The sequence below is a fragment of the Doryrhamphus excisus genome, linkage group LG23, assembly GCF_037039965.1.
Source record: "Doryrhamphus excisus strain RoL-2023G ecotype Guam linkage group LG23, RoL_Dexc_Guam_v1.1, whole genome shotgun sequence".
Classification (NCBI taxonomy): domain Eukaryota; kingdom Metazoa; phylum Chordata; class Actinopteri; order Syngnathiformes; family Syngnathidae; genus Doryrhamphus; species Doryrhamphus excisus.
The window spans coordinates 6,801,644-6,825,718 of record NC_136379.1 but is presented as its reverse complement, the minus strand read 5'-3'; the positions used below and the strand labels follow the sequence as shown (position 1 = coordinate 6,825,718).

The 24,075-nt window shown below is 41.6% G+C and overlaps 2 protein-coding genes across 17 annotated transcripts in view; both read right to left on the bottom strand.

Annotated features, from left to right (window-relative positions):
• prom1a (prominin 1a) overlaps positions 1–1,841 on the bottom strand; it is a 53,194-nt gene extending 51,353 nt beyond the window's left edge. For 5 of the 14 annotated variants that reach the window (XR_009126632.2, XR_009126639.2, XR_009126640.2 and 2 more), the window contains exon 1: positions 1,353–1,841. Coding sequence is in view for 4 of the 14 variants with exons in the window: in XM_058065003.2 (XP_057920986.2) it covers positions 1,353–1,590 (238 nt within the window). In the remaining 10 variants the exon portion in view is untranslated. The remainder of the gene's footprint in view (positions 1–1,352) is intronic. The other 9 variants (XR_009126633.2, XR_009126634.2, XR_009126637.2 and 6 more) reach the window with 4 other exon arrangements.
• A 4,111-nt stretch (positions 1,842–5,952) lies between these two features.
• Positions 5,953–24,002, bottom strand: tapt1a (transmembrane anterior posterior transformation 1a). 3 transcript variants are annotated; one of them, XM_058064653.2, is made up of 15 exons: positions 23,801–24,002; positions 20,101–20,231; positions 17,911–18,029; positions 16,692–16,724; positions 15,315–15,477; positions 15,027–15,162; positions 13,964–14,061; positions 13,728–13,797; positions 13,268–13,348; positions 11,144–11,253; positions 11,009–11,068; positions 10,505–10,573; positions 10,350–10,426; positions 8,129–8,301; positions 5,954–6,907 (listed from the first exon to the last, which is right to left on the bottom strand). In XM_058064653.2, the coding sequence occupies exons 1-15, from the start codon at positions 23,988–23,990 to the stop codon at positions 6,585–6,587; spliced, it is 1,833 nt and encodes a 610-aa protein (XP_057920636.2). In that variant the 5' UTR covers positions 23,991–24,002; the 3' UTR covers positions 5,954–6,584. The 3 variants fall into 3 exon arrangements, with proteins under 3 accessions (XP_078644680.1, XP_057920636.2, XP_057920637.2); XM_058064654.2 differs by lacking the exon at positions 16,692–16,724 and having other exon boundaries at positions 5,955–6,907; XM_078788554.1 differs by lacking the exon at positions 16,692–16,724 and having other exon boundaries at positions 5,953–6,907; positions 11,009–11,253.
• Positions 24,003–24,075: the final 73 nt, after the last annotated feature.

The following is a 24,075-nucleotide window of genomic DNA, read 5'->3' as shown; positions in this document are numbered from 1 at the left end:
ATAAATGGAATATATTTGTAGTTAGAGAATAGAAATCCATTCTACAATCCTCTAAATATAATTTTTAATGATATTAGAGCCCTCTAGACATGAAATAACACCCCTATAGTCAGATTTACACTTTTTTTTATTCAGCTTGGCATGTGTTAGGAATTACTATTGTGCCTCTTGTCAAATCATTCAAAGCTGCAATAAAAGCCTGCTGTCCCGACTATCAGGTTTGGTGCTTGTGTGTCTCAGATTACAGTGACATTACTGATACCTACTACATATACTACAATACTACATATTATCACAATGTCTTTGAATGCTTTGTGTGTGTATTTGACTTATTCTAGCCATTTCTACTCTTGAAAATACTTAATTTGTGACATTTTACATAATGTTTGCTTAAATATGCATATTAATAAGCTGTATTCAACCCCCAAAATAGCATAACTTATTGATTTTTTTTAAACTGTCATAGGGTTAAGATGCTAAATTTTACCTGCTTGGTCACCTGTATGGTGCTAAGCTAGCATGGCTAGCACAGTTGGCTACGCTAGGCGACGCTACCTATATTAAACATTTAAGAAATGATTTGGAAGTCAGCCGCTAAAGTTATCTTCTTGTAATATGATCTTATTGATAGTTATTTTATTTTAAGTCTAACATAATTCGAAGGTTACCTATATTGATAATGCTGCATTAAAGAGTGCGGGAAATAGGAAGACTTCACAAGGTCGCACACCAAAGTGAAAAACAAAAACATGGCTGCCGACCATGATAAACTGTTTGTGAAGACCTTTCGCGGTATACACACAGCACCAGGAAAGCAGTCCCTAGTTTTTGATGCGGTTACAACACAAAGGTGCCAAATAGCAGCACAGGAAGCGGTGTGGTGTTTTGGTTTATTTTGGCTCTTTGGAAAAGCCATATACTGCTTGGCGATAAATGAGCGCTTTAGCGGCTAATGCCATCTGGTGTAAGCTTTATGGGATTTAGCTAGTTAGCAAGGTGACTCGCAGAGCTGCTAATCTGCAAAATGTTGGCTTAGAAGGGAATGGGGGGGGGGTATCTTTGCACATCCGGAACCACATTAAACACACACACAAACTTGGGAGTGTGTATGTCGCAACACCATTAACTACACACACACAGTGTATGTGTCTAATTGCATTAAGTGCAAAAAAAACAAAACAAAAACACTTGTAGGGGGACTTGAGGGCGTGGCGTGGAGGGGCGTGGCGTGACTAAATCACGCAAACAGGTGCAAACTATTAAACACAATTATTCCGCTAATCTTTTAAAGTTAATTTTCTCCTTTTTTTTTTGAAACATATTCCCATTTGACCGACTCGTGAAGTACTCACCTTGCGGGAAGTCGTTGGGCTGGACCAGGCACAGCCAAGTGTGCACCATGTGGAACAGGATCCCGATGGGTCCGGGTTCGTAGTGGGCCACCGTCTCGTAGACCCCCGAGGGCACGTAGCCGAAGTCCAAAGTGGCTGGCGGGGGAAGCAGCCTACGGGGGTCTTGCTCCTGCGCCTGGAGTTCCCCGGAGCCCAGGAACGCACAGAGAAGAATCAGTGTCCCGGTTTTGGTCATCATGAGTCCGGTGAAGACCGACGCGAGTGCTCCGGTGGTTTTTGGTTAGGAGATGGAGAGGCTTAAAAAGGGGAAAACGGGGTCACAAGTGTCCGCACGGAAGCACCGCGGCTACCGGCGATAGCAGGGCATCATTTCTTGCCCCCCCCTCCCGCGGTGTGCGCCTCCACGCCGGGAGATCCTCTCTCCGCCGTCTCCGCTCCTGGATGAGTCCGGCACACGCGAGCGCGCTTCGCTTTCTCTCTCTCTCTCTCTCTCTCTCTGTGTGTGTAGGCGTCAGCTCGTGCGTGACGGGAGCGCGCCTCCGTGGCTCCAGCAGCTGAAGCAGGTTGTGTAGCAGGAAGGGCTCCCCCTGGCGGATAGAAGGAACACATGTAGCTTTTGAATTAGAAAGTAAATTTAAGTGTTTACATTTATTAATTTTGCTCCTCATCTATATGACAAAGATAGAAAAAATATTTTTAAAACCTGTTAATGTAACTACAGTTAAATAATAACATTTTTGCTTGAGTGGATTTGGTTTTAGCATGAAATTAAGTCAGCAAAATCCAAAGAATATCAAATTTGGGGTTTTCTTTGGAACAGCAGTCACACACCTTGCCTCCACGGGGGCCCTGACCTCCAGGGAGGGAGGGAGGGAGGGAGGGAGGAAGGCGACAATCATGTTATTGTGCTCAGAGGAAAAAAAACCCCTCCACCTGTGTCCTCCTTTTATGGAGCCTGTGTATCCTCTGTGGTGGGAAAGAAAGAACAATTACTATTATTAAAATGAGTTATTAGGATGAAACATTCTAAAATGCTCACATTTAGGATGTATACGTTTAACAATGTTGTTTATTGTTGTGGTTTGACTAACCCGAGATATTAGAAACAACTTCCTGGTATCCGTGACAGCCGTGACCGGGCCTAAGGAGCTTAGGGAGCGTCTGTGTCAGATTTAGCGTACAGTACGAGCGATGTTAAAAAGGCTCCAGGACAGGTGAGGTCATCTGGGGGATAAATCTCAGATTACCTGGCAGCCATTGAAAAACACACAGAGGTCAATTTGCAGTTTCCTTGCATAAGCATGCAAATGTAACCATGGTTACAATAAACATTTGCTTTTGATGGGTCACTTACCAGCTTCTGTGGTTGCCATGGAGATGGTTGTTCATTTCATTCTTGGCAAAATGAAGACATCGGCATTTGCACATTTAGTCATGATAGTTGCAAGCATGTGGTGTTTGTGTCACTTTCTCAAGCCCACAAATCAATAAATAAATAAATAAACGCCATAAGGCACTTTAGTCACGGATATTAATTCTATTCCCGGCCAATTTCTTAAATGTCAAAGCAAAACAACTTGAATCTTTGTTTGGGCTCGTGTTTCTTTCCCAAAACACCATTTCAAGGTGCAGAAACATTCATGTTAACAGATTGGACTATAAATTACCACGCTTGAAAACTGAAAACAAGAACAAAAAACTAAAAATTCATAATTACTATCATAATGTAAAAATGTAAAGACAATTTTAACTGGGTTGTAAGTACCAACAAAGAAAATGTTGACTAAAAACTAAAAAAAAAATAGACTATAAGTTACACTTTACAGCTGAAAAAAAATAAAACCAATGAATTAATAATTAAAATACAATAAAAGTTACTACTACTTTTATTGCACAATTAAAAGTTAGGCAACAACAAGTGTCCTGTGCAAACATTCAAACTGGATGTAAAAAAAATCTAAATAAATCAAAAATACGAAAAATAAAAGTTACTACAGTAAACTATAAATAAATGACATTGCTTACCGGCTAAAAACAAGACAATAAATCAATAGATTAATAATCAAAATAGGTAGTAAAATAATTTACATAATTTTAACTACACAAAAAGTTGAAGCTGAAAATAAATCAATGAATAAGTGTAATTATAAATGTATTTTTAATTATAACTTTGGTTTTATTTCCTTAATAAGTTCATAAATTAAATGTATTAGTTTATCCAGTAGATATTATATATTCAATGATAAAGGCATACTAAATATATATAAAAGTTCCATAACAGAATGTATTGTATTAAATTCCTTTATTTAGCTTATTTTCCATAATAAAAAATAAATAGTAACAGTACTACTAATAATGTGTCATTTTAACTGACAATAAGAACCAATAAGAAAAAAAGATCTCAGGTTCCACATGCTCACATTGTTACATGATGTTTGTTTTTATTATTTCCAACAATATGCTGACCATAGTGCAAGCCATCTATTTCTGATGAAAAATATGTTCATGAAATAAAAATTATTTCCCACACATTATTATTCCATTGGCAGTAAACAATATAAAAGGCATTTATTATCCATAAACTCTGTGTATGACCCCCCCAGCCCCCAACAGGGCAGTATTACTGCCTTAAATAATGAAGCTAATCAATATGCCAGATGATTACACCTGATAAGTCACGTCTTCAATCAAACTTTTCATTCTGCAAATTGCAAAACTCACCTCAAGTATGATATCATCTCGCACACAATGATATCATACTATGATAATGTTCAGTAGATCTTTTCTTCATTTCATTACAATAAAAAAAGGCTTTCATTGTGAAATCACTGCTACTATCAAAGCATGTAAACATTAGAAGAAGAAAGAAAACGCTGATTTAAGACAATTTGGTCCATCAGGGAAAATGGACAAAAGTATTGGGACTCATCTATTTCTCCATTTCTTCCCTACCATACTCATCCAAGCACTCCCTGAATGTTCTTGCTTTCAACAGAAAAGGGCTTTCCCAAACTCTTGGAAGTGTACCATCATCTAAAATGTGCTGCTAAGATGGCTGAGGTGTGTCCCAAGACTTTTGTCCATTCGCTGAAAGTCTGATAGGCTAAATCAGTCGACGGATATTTGCAGCTGTGGCAACTCAACTGGGAAATGGTCGTTTTGCTACACGAGTGTGCCCACATTGTCGTTATCTTCAGTGGTCCAAAGGGGACGTGGTCTACCCCATTAAGGTGACATGGTCTACCCTCCTTAAGGTGACATGGTCTACCCCATTAAGGTGACATGGTCTACCCTCCTTAAGGTGACATGGTCTACCCCATTAAGGTGACATGGTCTACCCTCCATAAGGTGACATGGTCTACCCTCCATAAGGTGACATGGTCTACCTCTTTTAAGGTGACATGGTCTACCTCTTTTAAGGTGACATGGTCTACCTCCTTTAAGGTGACATGGTCTACCTCCTTTAAGGTGACATGGTCTACCTCCTTTAAGGTGACATGGTCTACCTCCTTTAAGGTGACATGGTCTACCTCCTTTAAGGTGACATGGTCTACCTCCTTTAAGGTGACATGGTCTACCTCCTTTAAGGTGACATGGTCTACCTCCTTTAAGGTGACCTGGTCTACCTCCTTAAGGTGACCTGGTCTACCTCCTTAAGGTGACCTGGTCTACCTCCTTAAGGTGACAGGGTCTACCTCCTTAAGGTGACAGGTTCTACCTCCTTAAGGTGACATGGTCTACCCCTTTAAGGTGACATGGTCTACCCCTTTAAGGTGACATGGTCTACCTCTTTTAAGGTGACATGGTCTACCACTTTAAGGTGACATGGTCTACCCCTTTAAGGTGACATGGTCTACCTCCTTAAGGTGACATGGTCTACCCCTTTAAGGTGACATGGTCTACCCCTTTAAGGTGACATGGTCTACCCCTTTAAGGTGACATGGTCTACCCCTTTAAGGTGACATGGTCTACCCCTTTAAGGTGACATGGTCTACCCCTTTAAGGTGACATGGTCTACCCCTTTAAGGTGACATGGTCGACCCCTTTAAGGTGACATGGTCTACCCCTTTAAGGTGACATGGTCTACCCCTTTAAGGTGACATGGTCTACCTCCTTTAAGGTGACATGGTCTACCACTTTAAGGTGACATGGTCTACCACTTTAAGGTGACATGGTCTACCCCTTTAAGGTGACATGGTCTACCCCTTTAAGGTGACATGGTCTACCCCTTTAAGGTGACATGGTCTACCCCTTTAAGGTGACATGGTCTACCCCTTTAAGGTGACATGGTCTACCCCTTTAAGGTGACATGGTCTACCCCTTTAAGGTGACATGGTCTACCCCTTTAAGGTGACATGGTCTACCCCTTTAAGGTGACATGGTCTACCCCTTTAAGGTGACATGGTCTACCCCTTTAAGGTGACATGGTCTACCCCTTTAAGGTGACATGGTCTACCCCTTTAAGGTGACATGGTCTACCCCCTTAAGGTGACATGGTCTACCCCTTTAAGGTGACATGGTCTACCCCCTTAAGGTGACATGGTCTACCTCCTTAAGGTGACATGGTCTACCCCTTTAAGGTGACATGGTCTACCTCCTTAAGGTGACATGGTCTACCTCCTTAAGGTGACATGGTCTACCTCCTTAAGGTGACATGGTCTACCTCCTTAAGGTGACATGGTCTACCTCCTTAAGGTGACATGGTCTACCTCCTTAAGGTGACATGGTCTACCTCCTTAAGGTGACATGGTCTACCTCCTTAAGGTGACATGGTCTACCTCCTTAAGGTGACATGGTCTACCTCCTTAAGGTGACATGGTCTACCTCCTTAAGGTGACATGGTCTACCCCTTTAAGGTGACATGGTCTACCCCTTTAAGGTGACATGGACAGGAAGCATTTACCTCGGGTGTATAATGACCCGTGTGTGTCCCACCTAATGTTTCTGTGGAGGATCCTTCACTTTTGTACCTTGAAAAGCTCAAATTCACACGTGTCCTCTGCCGCTCAAACAGGAAGTGCTGATGTGCTCTCACCTTCACTCGCTGTCACGCCTCCACACTGGCGCCGCATCCTGACACCTGCACGCTCACACTGGAGTTCGTCATGCGACGCGCTTATTATCATCTCGCCCAAACTTCCTGTCGAGGAATCTTCTGGGACGAGCGGCAGGATGTGCGTCGGTGCTTCCGCTAACTTACCGTAAATAAATACTTGTCCTTCCTGAGTCCAGTCAGTTGATGCGGTTGCCGCAGATGGTGAAGCGGTCGATCTCCAGCAAGTCCTTCTTAGGAGCCCGATGCTTGGCAGCAGAGGGGTCCCGCCCCTCCTCCTCTACAGCTTCCTCCTCTTCCTCCTCCTCCTCCTCTTTGGGGAGTGATGGAGTAGGCTGCTCGGGTTCCGATGGTGCAGCTGGAGGTGGATGGGGGGGTGCTGAGAGGGTCGGATCAGAGGGCAGAGGGGGGAAGTCCGACCTTGGTGTTGGCTGAGTGGTCACAGAAAAGGAGGCAGGTGGGACGGGGGGTGTAGACGGGCTCTGGTTCACCTTGGAATCACCTGTGAAGAATATTAAAGATATATGACTGATGGAAACATCCATGTGGCACAACAGCATATTATTAGTAAACAAATATAACATAATAAAAACAAAATTGGACATATTTTGAAGTCACTGGCTCCATCCAGCCAGTGACTTCCTCATATGGGCATGCCCGAGTGTTAGCTGTACAAGCTGAGTGTGACCAATCTCAGCGGAGTGCCTGGAGGCGGGCTGTGGGTGGAATAAAACAGACAGTTTTGGAAATCCAAGCAAATACAGCTGGAATAGATGCAGATTCCTGAAGATCTAGAAAGCTTTTTGTGCGGGTTATTGTGTGTAGCTGCTCTACAGGAGTCCAAAAAATTAGCATAATTGGTCCCCTTTAAAAACAACATACTTTCAGATGCAATTGCAATTGCTTTATTAATGTAAGCCATTGGGAGATAGGAGGGTAAAGGTGACTATAGGGGTGTTATTTCAGGTCTAGAGGGCTCTAATACTGTTAAAAAGCATATTTAGAAGGTCGTAAACAGGCTTTCTAACTTCTCTGTAAATCTAACTACAAAAATATTCCATTCATAAATAAGGACTCATACCTAGGTCTAGAACCAGTTAACGGCAATAAACGAGGGATTACTGTATGTCCAAAAGTAAAGTTGGACTTCGCTAGTGACCAGTTTCGCTAGTGACAAGTATTCCAAGCCGAGGTAGAGGGTTGGCTCTGTCTGACGTGGCTGAAATGGCTAACAAGCAACTATCCCTTGCTGATACCTGTCCCGGGGGCACAACCCCCAGATGCAGATGGTGTGTCTTGTGATGTGCAAACAAAAATTCTTGAAAAAGACAAAGAACCGCAAATTGTGCTGCGGAGCGTCGGTTTAAGTCTGATGTGCAGCGCTAAGCGGGGTTATCGTGGCAGCTGAGGGTTGGAAAAACTAAGCAGGAGCATAGTGTGTGGCAACTTGCTCATTTCTGGGAATCCGGATAAGTTGGAAACGGCGGAGAGAGTTTGGCTGGGCTTTGAAGCCTGACAGGAAGTGACGCGCCATCAGGATCTTTGCCACCTCAAAGCTCCTGTTCAGAAGTGTAGGCGGGGCAAAAAAGTGCTGAGGGGATTTGGCTGCAGATGACAGGAAGATGCTGCCGCCTCCAAATCATCCATTACCTTTAAAGCAGCTGCAATGCATCTACACAACAATAACAACAAATACACTTGTGTGTGTGTGTGGGGTCATCACCTGAGGGCGCCGTACTTGCGGCCGGGTCCGCTTTGCTGGGGGTCTTGACAGAGGAGGACGCTGTCGTCTGCTGGGGCTTCTGGAACAACTTGCCCTCCATGTTGGCTCTCTTGACGTAAACGCACGACTTCCCCAGCAGCACGATGCTGTTCAGCACCTTCAGCGTGAGCAGCCTGCAGCGAGATGTTTGACACCTCATTCACAGCAGAATTAAATCCACTACTTGGCTAACATTCATTTATTTTTGCATATTTTAGTACAACAAATCATGCAGTTTTATGGTTGAATATGACCTACTATTAGTAACCAAAAATACACATATATAAGCCAATTGTACAAATATTTCTGACTAAATTAAGCATTTTCATTAATAAAAATGGCTAATTGAACCAAAAGACAAATATAAGCCACTGAGAAGTGCCTTATACTATTTAATGCTAAATGCTAATATAATGCTATATAAATGATAAACAAACAAATATGAGGCATTGAAAAGACACATTGGAAGATGCTGGGATGATGTAGTATTCTACACTGGTCACTAGGTGTCAGCGAATGTTACTGTAATATTCAATGACACACACCAGTACCACATGTGATGGCCAGAACAACAGGATTTTATTGCAGGCTTGAATTACCTTGCCCCAAGGCAAACTAAGCCCCAACACAGACTACTGTTGCGGTCCTACGCCTCACCAAGTTGCAAGTCAAATCTCAACCATCAACGTCACTTCCTGTCCACACCACCGGAACAGACACACAATTTATATAATAAATATAATTTTTCCACACATTATTTATGTTTTAAAGGACATATTTTTGGCTACTATGTTGGGTAGTACGTGTGTAAAGGTGACTATGGGGATGTTATTTCATGTCTAGAGGGCTCTAATGATGTTAAAACCTACTGTATAGTATATATAGTATTTAGCAGGTTATAAACAGGATTTCTATGCTCCAACTACAAAAATATTCTTTCTCTAAATAAGAAATCTTACTTGACAGAAATCCACTTATAACGATCGGGTCTGCAATCAATTAACTGCGATTAACAAGGGATTAAGCAGCCATAGGTTTGAGAGATAGTCACAGAAATGCATCTTTCAATGAAATGAAGGCTGACATGTCCAAATACTTTTGCTCTTACCTGTGTGTACAGGCTGCTAAATTATGAAATAAATTATTTATTCCCTTAAACAAATCTACAATGGTGTCAGACTACGAGTGGTCCAATCCTCCACTCATGTGTCGCCTCCCTCTGCGCTTGTGGGCCAAACGTGGCGTCAGCGCGGTGGGTGACACTGATGAGAGCGACAGACGGGACAAATTTGGGTCTGTGGAGCTCTGCCCATGTGATAAGGCGCGAGGAGCGACGTGTATGTCAGTGAACTGTTGCCAAGGCGCAGCAGTCTGTTACAGCCTTGGCTATTTTTAAAGCACAACGGGTAAAGGGGGGGTGGAGGGGTAGTTGCAGCGATGGCACTGGAGATGACAACATTGTATTCTTCACCCCGAGGGGGAAGTCTTCAATGGTGCGAGCCCGATGGGATACGGCGAATGAGCGCGGCTATCAGCGGCTCGGGGAGAACGTGAGGACACAATGTTTAGGCTTATGTAATGCTGTGTGTGTGTGTGTGTGTGACATTGCCTGTGTCTGTTGTCGTGTGGGAATATCTAAACACAGAACTATATTGCAATTAGTCATGAACAGAAATATTATTCCAGAAGATGACACCATCATGCTCCTTTTTAAAATACTTTCTACTGTATGTCCATATTACTGTAATGCCTCTATTTCTTTTTGTACAGCGTATTATAATGGAATCAATAAGTAAACTGGTGCCATCATCAAGTGCACTACTTGGCTGCAACCAGAAGGTTCGACAAATTTGCTGTCTAAAGTGGAACATAGTGACAATCTGTGGCATGGCATTGGGCCGATAAAACAATTATAAATGTGATTATTCTGGAAATCAAGAGAGATTTGTGTAAAACATACATTCTTAGTATGTAATATCCTACATGGCAGTAGATGGTTTATAATATCGAGCCAAAGGCCCATCCCTGAATCCTCATGGTACTTTTTAACATCAAAAAACAGCAACAAATTGTTTTAAACACACGGAAGCTTAGAAATTAAATATTTGAGAAATGGCAGGAAATCCAATCAGAACAGATTATTTACGTTTGAGAGCTGTGTGTGAACGCAATGGCGTCTTACCCGAGGTAGAAGAGGAGCACACAGGTGTAGGACAGAGCTCCTCGCACCTTCACTGAGCTCATGACCACTCGGATGAGCTGTTCCAACATAAAAAGATGTTGACAGTTTTTAATGACCGTGTTGAGTTTTAGCATTGAGAGGCCGCATCGTCTTACCAGAACAGCCAAAGGCAGCGGGATGAAGCCCATCCTGCGGGCCACAGAGTCACTGTAGTCGGTACAAGCCTGCAGAGTGACACACGTTACAGCACTGTGAGCACCATAAACTGTAATAATAATCATTATCATAATTAAGTACAACAATTCCACAGCAGCAAACAAGTGGGTGTGTTGCATCACAAGCAGGCTCATAATAAACAATAGGTATGAGGGATAGCATGGCCTGCATTGCAAGCAGACTCATAATAAAGAAGAAGTATGAGGAATAATAAAATTGACTGCATTGCAAGTAATACCACAATAAAGTATAAGTATGACGAGTACTATCAAGGGCTGGCCCATAATAAAGAGTAAGAATGAGGAATACGAACATGTGCTGCATTGCAAGCAGGCCCATAATAAAACATAAGTATGAGGAATAATAAGATGGACTTCACTGCATTTCAAGCAAGCCCATAATAATAATAACAACAATAATAATAATATCTGCTGGTTGCTCACGTTTTTTTGTCGACTGCTGACAAGATCAAAAGCCAAGCTGGCTCTGTATTCGCTGTAAACCTGCAAAATAACACACAGGATGTAAGAGGATGGCGAATGGGACCGCCATATGTGTTCCTGTTGTGTGTGCTTTACGTCTGCCGTGATGTCGTTGAACTTGGTGATGAAGGCGTGTTTGATGATGTCCACGGCCACTTCAGAGGTGAGGACCATGAAAACGTCGGGGAACAGAACCCAGAGGTGCTCTGCGTCAGTGAAACACACACATATGCATATTACTCTGAAGTCCCTCGTACAAAAGAAATACTAATTATTAGCAGTACTATTAGTACAATTCAGCACATTGTTTAATATCCAGTATTAATAATAAAGTGGATCCCAGCAATTTGCTGATTTTTGGTGTAAAACATTGGAACCCCCCCTTTGCGTTTATTGTTGAAACGCAAACTATAAGCTGACACGGTGAACAAACGCAGCAGCGAGAACATGACTGATGACACGTCTTCCAGCAAAGGCGGCTCCGGCTACAACGAAGCGGGGAACGACTGACAGGCGGCGTCTGTCCGTCAGCGACGGTGCGTCTGTCCCCCGAGAGTGGAGCGGGAAGGGGGGAGCTGTCAATCAATTGGTCACGCCAGGCTCGCTCTGGAGGACAAAACGCCTCACGGCCAGGTCGGGTTAACGGCAAGCACGAGCTCAGCGATTTTCTTGTGACTGTGGCCGACCCGTTCGATGAATATTTAACACTCATGACCTTGTGGTGTGTGTGTGTGTGTGTTAAAATACATAGAAATGTTACAAGTGTGCATTTGGGGTAAAAATCTGATGAGCTGGCACCATTTAGACCCGAGGTCAGGAACCTTTTTGGCGAGGAGAGCCATGAAAGTCACACGTTTGAAAATGTATTTTCGGGAGAGCCATGTAATATTTTTTTATATTGTTATATTACAAGCTCACCAATAATAGATATAATACTTCCATCCATCCACCCATTTTCCTTTCCATATAATACTTATCACCATGAATGAGACTTGTGTTGCTGCATGGATTTGCATCATATCTTTCTTTCTATTCGCCATCTATTTGGTTAAAAGGAGGGACGTTAACTTCACGACCTGTCAATGAGGCTACCACAGTACTTAGTAATAACCAGGTTTTAGTGTATGATCCTTAATCCTTAATCATAATATACTTTTTAAATCATGCACAAATATATAAAATCAAAATATCAATAAAATCTCAAAAATAGTCATTTCCAAAAATGGCTTTAATTATATTATTATTATTATTAATATTATTAATTATATTATTATTAAATGATTATTTAATATATATTATATAATTTAATTATTTAAAAAATGTTGACTTTCTTCCATCATGTATAAAACATTTAAAATAAACAATACATATGATACTGTAGCTGTAATGTCATTTAAAATCTAAAATAAAAAACTGGGAATATTTCATTTTTAAGTCAGCAATCTCAAACTTTTAATGAAAAGTCACACAAAATTAATTAAAAAATCATGAATACAAAAATATCAATAACCCAGAATGGATATTTGAAAAATAGAAATTAATACTTTAAAATTAATACTTTCAAAATATGTGATGGACAGCCGGCACTGGTTCTGGCCCCCAGCGTTGTGGTCGAAAGAGGATGATTTAACATCACAAGAAAGTTTTAGATTTTGAATGTTATTTCTAAACCTGTGAGATCTGTAATCCATCCAGTCATTTTCTATATTGCTTATCCCCACGAGGGTCGCCTGGGGGTATGCTGGAGGCTATCCCAGCAGATGTCGGGTGAAAGTGGGGAGACTTTTGCAGACTACTTCCTGGGTCATAGAGGATGATATAGAAGCTTCCATTGAAGCAGTCAAATGATATTCCTGTATCTGCACATATATCCAGATCCTCACCGAGCCTTCTTTATCCTGTAAAGTCTGTGTGTCCCACAATCTCGCTCTGTTTTTGTGTGTGTCGTCGCTTTTCTGCATACTTTAATAACTGCTCTTGTTTGCATCAATAAAACATCTATCTCGTCTTATCTTTTAATGATCCGGTCATCGCTTTGCTCTTTATTGCCGTGATGCGGGCAATTTGTCCCGTGTGACAGTCGTAAAAGGATCTTAAACAAGCAAAACGGTGACAGGTAGCGAGCACACTGACAAGGAATGAAGCGGGCAAACAGTTCGTACGTACCGTGGGGGAACACGCTTTCAACTAACTATTAAAAATGCCGCTGTTGATAATTACCCAAGTTCCAAGAGAACTGCTCCATATTCCTGAGACAAACGATGAGCATGAGGACGTGGCTGGTGAAGCGCTCCTTTATGTCTGCAAGAAGAGGAGAAGAAGATGAGGAGACAATTAAACATGCACACGAAGAAGGCATTGAATCTACGATGGTGGCAAAAAGGTACATAACGGCTCCATCAAATCCTCAGAGAAAAGGCTTCTTTATTCACGTTTACTGGGAATTAGAGCGAAAAGGAAAACTTTTTGAACTGCTTTATATAAGCTCGCCGTGAACTTTTACACTTCTTCATCATTGGCATGTTCAGTGGGATCACTCCGAGTTCCCTCACATCCACAAAGGTTTAAGAGGACAGCAAATCAGCAGTTACACATGATTAGGATATTTTGCAATCGGCGTCGTCTTCGATAGCAGCTATCGTCATTTGGAATCGTACTGATAAGACGATAAACATCTTACCACTGTTGGACATTTGGAACAAGTTGTTCTTTTCAAATTTCTTGAACACGCTGCCTTTGATCTCGACAAACTGTGGAAGGAGAAGACATTAACAGGATGGAGAGTCATGTGAAAACAATACTACTTCAACTACTACTGCAATGAATAGCATATCTGCATAGAAACCAAAATGGATGCCATCAGGCTTCTATTTTGCATATTAGTAGCATGAAATCTGCATATGGGCATGCACGTACGTTGCTGGACATCATGATGGTGAGCAGGGACTTGTTGTGCGAGTTGAAGGCGACGTTGAGGGTGGAGGCTTGCACCATGATGAGGATGGCGTGGAGGACTGAGGGCTGGACGCTCAGGGAAGTAACTCAAGTCTCAAGTGGGCATACAAGCGGACGGAAACAGTGCAGTGAAGACGGAGGAGAAGGCGGAGCTTGAAACACCGTTTATAATCCCTCGTTCATAGCGGTTAATTGGCTCCAGACCAGACCTTGATACTTGAATTTCCGTGATACAGAATTCTATGTCAATAAATGGAATGTTTTCATAATTACAGCATAAAAAAATCTGTTTATGAGATTCTAAATGCTGTGTTTTATGGCTTTATATACATGCTGCAACAATGTAGTAACTGGTACATTCATAATAACATGCAATACTTACAGTAATACTTCCCGGAAGTATCTTTAACACACAAAATGTGCATGCTTTCATTATTCTGTATGTTATATATTTTAGACAATTGTATGTATTGTAGCAGCACGGTGGGCGAGTGGTTAGCACACAGACCTCACAGCTAGGAGACCAGGGTTCAATTCCACCCTCGGCCATCTCTGTGTGGAGTTTGCATGTTCTCCCCCGTGCATGCGTGGGTTTCCTCCCACATTCCAAAAACATGCTAGGCTAATTGGCGACTCCAAATTGTCCATAGGTATGAATGTGAGTGTGAATGGTTGTTTGTCTATATGTGCCCTGTGATTGGCTGGCCACCAGTCCAGGGTGTTAACCGCCTCTCGCCCAAAGCTGGGATTGGCTCCAGCGACCCTTGTGAGGAAAAGCGGTAGAAAATGAATGAATTAATATATTGTATTGTATTATATTGTATATTTACGTTTATTGTGTTGCCTTATTGTAAAGAAATGAACCGAACCATGACCTTAAATGAAGCAGGTAGCAAACCGTGATCGTGGCGTACCATTACACCTCTCGCCTTTATGCATCGAACAAGATCCGACTACCTGCCGTTGCCAGGTAACGCTTTCCAAACACCCACGCTGCTGCTGTGGAGCGTGCCGGGAAGGATACAAACATAGAAGACGGCCATGAGGAAGTGAGGGATGACTCCTATGCTGTCTCTCTTGCGCTCTTTGGGCTCTGTGGCGGTCCAGTAGAGAGCGTCCAGGATGTCTTGGCCGAAGGAGGAGAAGAGTCGATCTGCCACCTTCCACAGACAGGTGGACAACAATGGAGGGACTAGTTTGAAATCATATCTGCAACATTCTTGACTATTCTAAGTGTATAAAGAAGTTAAGTAAAAGTTGCGGTGTAATATTTGGTGATGTGAGATATATGGAACAAGAAGTGAGCCGTTACCTCCAGCATGTTGAAGATGATGTAGAGCTTGATGACGGACTGTCCCCTGATCAGGTGGTACATCATGGAGTAGTCCACGTAGTGCATCATGGAGAAGCACAGCACCAGGATCAGGCCTTTCAGCATGTCGCACACCTGCGCCGGCTGCAGCAGCCTGGACCCGCTGGACACACAAACACCATCTACTTATATGACCTCCACTTACCGGATACGGTATATGTCACATGGATTCCATTACTTAAAGCAGATATTCGTGCAAAACTGAAAACCACATGCCAAAACATGACAGTGTGTACACATAATGGACTCTCACACAAGCCATTCACCATAAAACCTTAATATAACAAGATCATTATTATTGTGGCTCATTGAACTACAGTGTTTGTGGAGGCTCGCCATGGATACATTCTCGCCACCACAGATAAATGTGGCACTACCTGTCCAGCACTAAATCAGAGTGTGCGCCACATCGTGCAATTGCGCCTCATGTAAAAAGCCAGTGACTGTTTATATAAGGTCCGTATTTCCAATTTAGCACCAGTCAGGGGGCATTTTGACAAGGATGTTTACTAGCCAGTGTGCTGTATCTTGCAGGCAGGAGCAGAATAATAATAAAAAATAATATTCATAAATAAAAGACACGTCTCCTCTGGGCTTGTATATTTCTGCAAAGAATGGTGGCGTCGGCAGCGGGGAACAAGACACCAAATCTGCAGGGCTGCTTTTTTAATATTAACTATGACAGTGAAAAGGAGGAGATAGGATTGTTCCATGTTGGCTGGGATGTTAGCCACTGCTGATTTCTACCTCTCCTACCTCGTCAATAAAACACATTTCTAGTTACGCCGCCACAACATAATGAACCAATGAGATCCAAGTAAGACCTCACTATTTGTTATTGCAATACCATGTACAGTACCTCGTAGTAAAAAGGCCACAGGAAGGTGGCGAGCAGGTAAAATCGTCGAACATTGGCAAGACATAGATGGTGGAATGCATAAAGCAAAGGTCAAACAGGCCTTGAGAGTTTTTCCGCTTGAGTCACGACTACTCTTGTGAACTTTAAAATGCTCCAAACACACACACACACACACACACACACACACACACACACACACACACACACACACACACACACACACACACACAGAGGTTTTAAAGAGAGCATGCACGCTCAGCCAACCTTCCCTGAGCTTGTTTGGAAAACACCAAAGCATCCACATTTGATGGGGGACTAACCAATAAGGTGTTAAGAGGACCATGACGTGCAGAGCCCAGCTGAACATCTAAGGGACATGATGGAGATGTGGACGGACATATAAGGAGATGGGGGATGGAGCGTGGACATGGATATTGATGCTTGTGGGAGGAGCGTACCTGCTTCTTCTGCAGTAGGGGCATGTGCGTGCCCTGCAGGTGGGAGGAGCCACAATCAGACCGGGGGAGGGCGGGCACAAATATGGGAATGGGGGTAACGGGGCGTTTACAGGAAGATCAATGAGTCGTTTTGTTTCAGTACTGCTGTATGTATGTTTAGAGCAAAACAGTAACATTTCAACTTTTTTTGTAAAATATTTGTAAAAATATTGTTATTATTGTTATATATATATTGTTATTGTTATTATTATTGTAAAAATGTATTTTTAAAATGCTAAATTTAATTTCAAGAGTTAAATAAGTGTATTTTTTTTTATCAAACAAACATTTTAATTACAAATATACAAAAAGTAAAAAAAAACTTAATCATAATATACTTTTTAAATCATGCACAAATATATAAAATTGAAAAAAAATCATTAAAATTTGCAAAATTTGCAAAATGGCTTTAATTATATTATTATTATTAATATTATATTATTCACTCTATTATTTAATGATTATTTAATATATATTATTATATAATTTAATCATAAAAAATGTTGACTTTCTTCCATCATGTATAAAACATTTAAAATAAACAATACATATGATACTGTAGCTGTAATATGATTTAAAATCTAAAATAAAAAACTGTGAATATTTCATTTTTAAAAGTCACACAAAATTAATTTTAAAAATCATTAATACAAAAATATCAATAACCCAGAATGGATATTTGAAAAATAGAAATTAATATTTTCCTTCATAAGTAAAACTCAAAGAGCGACTCAAACTTATTGTTTAATCATGTATATTTAAAACATTGAGATTGTTTTATGGGGTTTTAAATTGTATTATGCATTTTTTTTTAGAAATGATGTTAATAAATAATATTTGATCATAAATATGTATTTTTCAATTAGCGAGGGGTGTAATCATTATACCAGTATGGTGAGCCATTCCTGTGCATGTCTTGAAGGTAAACATGTTAATTAGTGTTAGTGTCATTCATTTATAACTCGGTTGGTCATTATTCATCAGATAGTCACATGCTTGCTGGGTGAGTTCATCAAAAGAGCTCACATGGCACACGGGTCACATGGCTGCCACGTCACCAATCAGTTTTAACCACCAGGGGGCACTAATGCGCTTTCCACAAGTTGAGACTGCACAGGGGCTGCTCTGGCCACCATTTTTTTTCTCCTACCCACTCCTGTTGACGTGTGTCGTTTCTGACCTGAAGCCGCAGCACGGCAGCGTGAGGAGGCGGAGCAGGGCCAGCAGCACCCTGAGGGGCAGCAGCGTGAACACGTAGAGGAAGGCGTCCACGCAGAGGAAGAAGCCAAAGATCATCAACTGTCAAGAAATACCTCCCAGTTAAACAAACACAGGATGCAAAATGCAGCTTGTTCTGAAACGCTGTTTGCGACTCATTAATAAGCTACATTAGCTCGGGACGTACCTTCACGTCTGCAAATATACGTTTTGTGCTCATGTTAGACTGAGCGCTGTCTTCTTAACGCTACAAGGTTGGACTGTTAAAGCAGGTGAGCGTGGAGCCAAGTCAAGGTGGAAGTGGGTGGGAGGGTTTGCCTCTTATTGGCAGGTTCTCTGTGACTTTTTACGAAGCAAACAAGCAAGCACACCTTTATTTAGACAGCTCGGCCCACAAAAAAACAACTAGAACATACGGTAGATCCCAGCTAATGCACACGTAGCCACGACTAGCCCTAGAAATACCTATTTTTATTACTACTCTAAAGTGGACGTGGCCAAACTTTTTCCAGGGGGCCACATACTGTACTGATATATGAGAGGATGCAAAGGCCACGTTACAAATATTTGTACTTTTTCATTAATGTTTGTATTTATTGTTTTCATAATATGATGACTTTATTCCAATCGTAATCGTAAAAAACGTAATTTTGTTTTTAACCAAATCTTATTTTCCAAAAATTACAACTTTTGTTTTGTTTGTTTTCTATATTACAATTTTTATTATTTTTTTATATTACAAGTTTATTTTTAATTGTGACTTTCTTCTTTTAATATTGCCACTTTGTCATAAAAAATATCTTTTTCCACAACCTCTTATAATTTTACATATTAAATATATTATTAATAATATAATATTAAATAATTTACTAAATATTAACATTATGAATTAACAATTACAAATAATAGTCTAAATACATTATTAAATAATATCCATATTTTATTTCACTTTAACTTCTCACATATTAAATACATTTTAAGTTAAGCATAGTGTACTGCAGTTACATAATATAATAACAATAATAACACGTTAATAACAAGTTGAGTGAATGGACTTCATTCATCCAGCCACTTTCTCCTTGAGTTACCATAAAGACATACTGTATATATTACTATTTACATTTTCCAGCAAACATATTATGAAGACAGATAAACACAAGTTGTTGGTCAGAGGAGTCACTGAGCTGGCTCGTGTTTACACACATCCCGCTGAGGCCTCCCTTGGCTGGGGAGTCGAACCCCAGCAAGTCAAGAGCTTCTTTGACGAGAAGGAAGCGAGCTTTCCCCAAGGATAAAATGAACAGGACTTAAAGCGCTGAAAGGGGCGTGGAGGTTAGATTAACGAATCACAACATTGCTAGTGAGGAGCGTAAATAATTGCTGCTGGAAGTGAATGGATGGGGCTACCAATGGGTCTCACTTAGATGTTTCAAGACTGCCACCTGGTGGCGCATCAGAAAGACAACAGCGGCATTGTAAAAAAACAACAAAAAAACATTCATTCATTCATTTTCTACCGCTTTTCCTCACGAGGGTTGCGGGGGGTGCTGGAGCCTATCCCAGCTGTCTTCGGGCGGGAGGCGGGGTACACCCTGGACTGGTGGCCAGCCAATCACAGGGCCAACAAAAAAACATCTATGTTTTATATAATAATAATGTAGCAGTCGTATGCACACCTTAGAGGTGATACTATGACACAATCCAAAAGTGTGAAACTGAGAGGCCACCCCTTGTGTACGGGGCCCCCTCCGGGTCAGTTCTTTAGTAGATCTGGATCAATCCAAACCTTTTGTTTCCTTCTCCCAAGCAAGCGATAGTTGGAGATAGGCTGTTACTTCCTAAATGCGACAACTCATCATATACAAACACCTTCATTTTTAAACTCCAATCATGATCTAGAGTGCATGAGAAAGCGGAACTGGAAAACCTGTCTCTCTTTGACTGCATTGTGTAGTGTATATTGTACAACACGGCAGCGACAGACAGACAGAACCAGTGTTGTAATAGTGGTAATGGGGAAAACTGCTGAGTCAGCATTAACAGCGCTGATGAGCATGGCGACATTTTAAAGCGCTGCTTGATGCTGATCACTCATGACCCAGCAATAATTACAGACCCCCCCCCCCACTAAGTGATAACAAAACGTGTGTACCTTCTCCAACTCCTTGGGGATGCGCATGCACGTGTACACGCGCTCCCTGCGCTCGGTGTACTTGGCCTCATTGTGCTCCAGGAAGTAGCCTCTGGTCAGCTCTGTGCACACGAAGCGCATCAGCGACGAATCTGGAACAACAATTGAGTGGATGTTGTCATTGTGTGAGAGCCCGGGACCACATTGGGTGGTCAACAGGTGGAGGTGTGAACGTGGGGCGCCGGCGGGCGGCGTTCTAAATAGAGAGGTTCCACGACAGTAGCTGATAGAGAGTCCACAAGCTCCATGTTGTCTTAAATTACTGCGGCTTGACTTCACCCTGCGGGGGGGCTGTCGTACATGTCGCCCCTCATAAACTTTACACAAAGAGGCGCCCCCGGTTCAATAGCAACACATTTGGACCCAACAATGCATGGTTGCTAGATTTGGAATGATGTGGTGTTTAAGTACGCTGACTAAGCTTGAACCCTGTTAGGGTTTAATGGGGTATTAAGGACCCATATGGTCTTTCATTGTACAGTGAAGAAAATAAGTATTTGAACACCCTGCTATTTTGCTATTTCTCCCACTTAGAAATCATGGAGGGGTCTGAAATTTTCATCGTAGGTGCATGTCCACTGTGAGAGAGATAAACTAAAAAGAAAAATCCATAAATCACAATGCATGATTTTTTAACAATTTATTTGTGTGATACAGCTGCAAATAAGTATTTGAACACCTGTGTATCATCTAGAATTCTGACCCTGAAAGACCTGTTAGTCTGCCCATTAGAAGTCCACCTGCACTCCATGTATCATCCTGAATCAGATGCACCTGTTTGAGGTCGTTAGCTGCATAAAGACACCTGTCCACCCCATACAATCAGTAAGACTTTAACTTGTAACATGGCGAAGACCAAAGAGCTGTCCAAAGACACCAGAGACAAAATTGTACACCTCCACAAGGCTGGAAAGGGCTACGGAGCAATTACCAAGCAGCTTGGTGAAAAAAGGTCCACTGTTGGAGCTATCATTAGAAAATGGAAGAAGCTAAACATGACGGTCAATCTCAATCGGAGTGGAGCCCCATGCAAGATATCACCTCGTGGGGTCTCAATGATTCTAAGAAAGGTGAGGAATCAGCCCAGAACTACACGACAGGACTTGGTCAATGACCTGAAAAGAGCTGGGACCACCGTTTCCAAGGTTACTGTAGGTAATACACTAAGACGTCATGATGTGAAATCATGCATGGCACGAAAGGTTCCCCTGCTTAAACCAGCACATGTCAAGGCCCGTCTTAAGTTTGCATATGACCATTTGGATGATACAGAGGAGTCATGGGAGAAAGTTTTATGGTCAGATGAGACCAAAATAGAACTTTTTGGTCATAATTCCAATAAGCGTGTTTGGAGGAAGAAGAATGAAGAGTACAATCCGAAGAACACCATCCCTACTGTGAAGCATGGGGGTGGTAGCATCATGCTTTGGGGGTGTTTTTCTGCACATGGGACAGGACGAGTGCACTGCATTAAAGAGAGGATGACTGGGGCCGTGTATTGTGAGATTTTGGGGAACAACCTCCTTCCCTCTGTCAGAGCATTGAAGATGGGTCGTGGCTGGGTCTTCCAACACGACAACGACCCGAAGCACACAGCCAGGAAAACCAAGGAGTGGCTCCGTAAGAAGCATATCAAGGTTCTAGCATGGCCCAGCCAGTCTCCAGACCTGAACCCAATCGAAAATCTTTGGAGGGAGCTCAAACTCCCTGTTTCTCAGCGACAGCCCAGAAACCTGACTGATCTAGAGAAGATCTGTGTGGAGGAGTGGGCCAAGATCCCTCCTGCAGTGTGTGCAAACCTGGTGAAAAACTACAGGAAACGTTTGACCTCTGTAATAGCAAACAAAGGCTACTGTACCAAATATTAACATTCATTTTCTCAGGTGTTCAAATACTTATTTGCAGCTGTATCACACAAATAAATTGTTAAAAAATCATGCATTGTGATTTCTGGATTTTTCTTTTTAGTTTATCTCTCTCACAGTGGACATGCACCTACGATGAAAATTTCAGACCCCTCCATGATTTCTAAGTGGGAGAAATAGCAAAATAGCAGGGTGTTCAAATACTTATTTTCTTCACTGTACATGGACTGCTAAATGCACAATACTACTACTGCTGTGTTTGCCCACATGGTCACAATATTATCACACAATCCTAACATGAATTGATTCAAATTTGTAAACAAATAATTTCTCCTGGGATAATACATAATTAATAATAAAATTTAATCCAGCAGCAACAAAATCATAGTTTAACTGTAATTTGGGTTACTTTCTGTAAAGTGAAGTAGTTTTCCTCTTTGTGTACGCACTGGCCTACTATGACCCTAAGGTGGCGTCAGATCCATCGTTTATTGTAGAGAACTGGATCCAATCATTGGGTGACTTTTCACCAAGTAGGATTCCTTATCTATAAATCACATATATTCACAGTGGGCTGCACGGTGTTCGAGTGGTTAGCGCAGGCCCCACAGCTAGGAGACCCGAGTTCAATTCCACCCTCTCTGTGTGGAGTTTCATGTTCTCCATGTGCATGCTTGGGTTTTCTCCACGAACTCCTGTGTCCTCCCAAAAAATGTAAAAAAATATGTAAAAATAATATAAAAAAAATTAAACTATATTAGGAAAGCAGGAAGTGAACAAATGTAACAGTTATTGATTGTAAAAGTACTAGATTATGTGATGCATTCAAGTGTCATCTGATGCATGTTCAAATGAAATAAAACCGTTACCAATTAACATAGCATGTTTTTGGAATGTGGGGGGAAACAAATAAAAATAAATAAAACTAGTAGTAAAAATAAAAATAAAATTAAAAAATGTAAAAAAAAATAAAACAAAAACTAAATACCAAAAACACCAAACCCCCCCCCCCCCAAAAAAAAACAACCAAAAAAACCTTCAACTATATTAGGAAAGCAGGAAGTGAACAAAGGTAACAGTTACTGATTGTAAAAGTACCAGATGGAGAGGTAGGATTTAATAAGCTTTGCTTCTTCCTACTCCTTTTGGACATGTGGAACTGTGAACTGATTATGTGATGCATTCAATTGTAATCTGATGCATGTTCAAATGAAATAAAACCATTACCATTACCATTCCAAAAACATGCTAGGTTAATTGGCGACTCCAAATTGTCCATTGATATGAATGTGAGTGTGAATGGTTGTTTGTCTATATGTTTGTCAAGGAAATTCACTTATGACAGTGGGTATGGCGTCTCGACCAAATTCCAGTAACAACCTGTTTAGCTCTACTCTACTTGTGCTAACTTTTGTAGGATACTGTACATTTACAATAACATAGTTTGTTACAGGAAATAATAAAATAATAATAAAATTCAATTGTAAAAGGTGTTTGTCTACTGATGGTGGCTTTTACACACCACCATGGCGGCCTCTGCCAGCGTCCAGTAACCGGACCGCGGCCTGGTGGTTAGGCACCCCCGCAGTGTTGATTAACTGCATCCAAAGTAGCATATAAGCTACTCGTCAGTATTTCACACACCTTAAACGTGTTCAGAAAGTTTTCTTCCTCATAAATATATACATTTTGTTCACAAAACACTTAGACGCGAGCAATAAAAGTAGGAGAGAAAGGTAGAGAAGCGTCATGAATGCTAGTAGCTCCGAAGGGGAGGAGCGAAGGCGACGTTTTACCTGCCGAGTGGTCTCTCCTCTCTCGTCTGACAGCGCTAATGTCGTAAAAGCCCAACGTCTCCGGCAGCGGTGAAGAAATGACGACTTTCCCCGACTTGTTCGCTCCGTCCCACGGCGGATTGAGCTTGTTTTTGCGCTCACCGTCCGCCTCTTTCTCGTCTGACAGCTCGGTCCCCGACGCGTCCGCCATCTTTACTGTGGGACGGCCGCAACCGAGTCGCATATTAATGACGTCATACACTGACGAAGCGGACTCGTGACGCAAACGACAACAA

Coding starts and splice junctions, on each gene's coding strand:
- tapt1a (XM_078788554.1), bottom strand. CDS start 23,990: ATGGCGGACGCGTCGGGGACCGAGCTGTCAGACGAGAAAGAGGCGGAC. Junction 18,030..20,100: donor TCCCCAAGGAGTTGGAGAAG/GTACACACGTTT, acceptor ATTTCTTGACAG/TTGATGATCTTTGGCTTCTT. Junction 6,908..8,128: donor CGCAAGTACGGCGCCCTCAG/GTGATGACCCCA, acceptor TATTCTTCACAG/GTGATTCCAAGGTGAACCAG.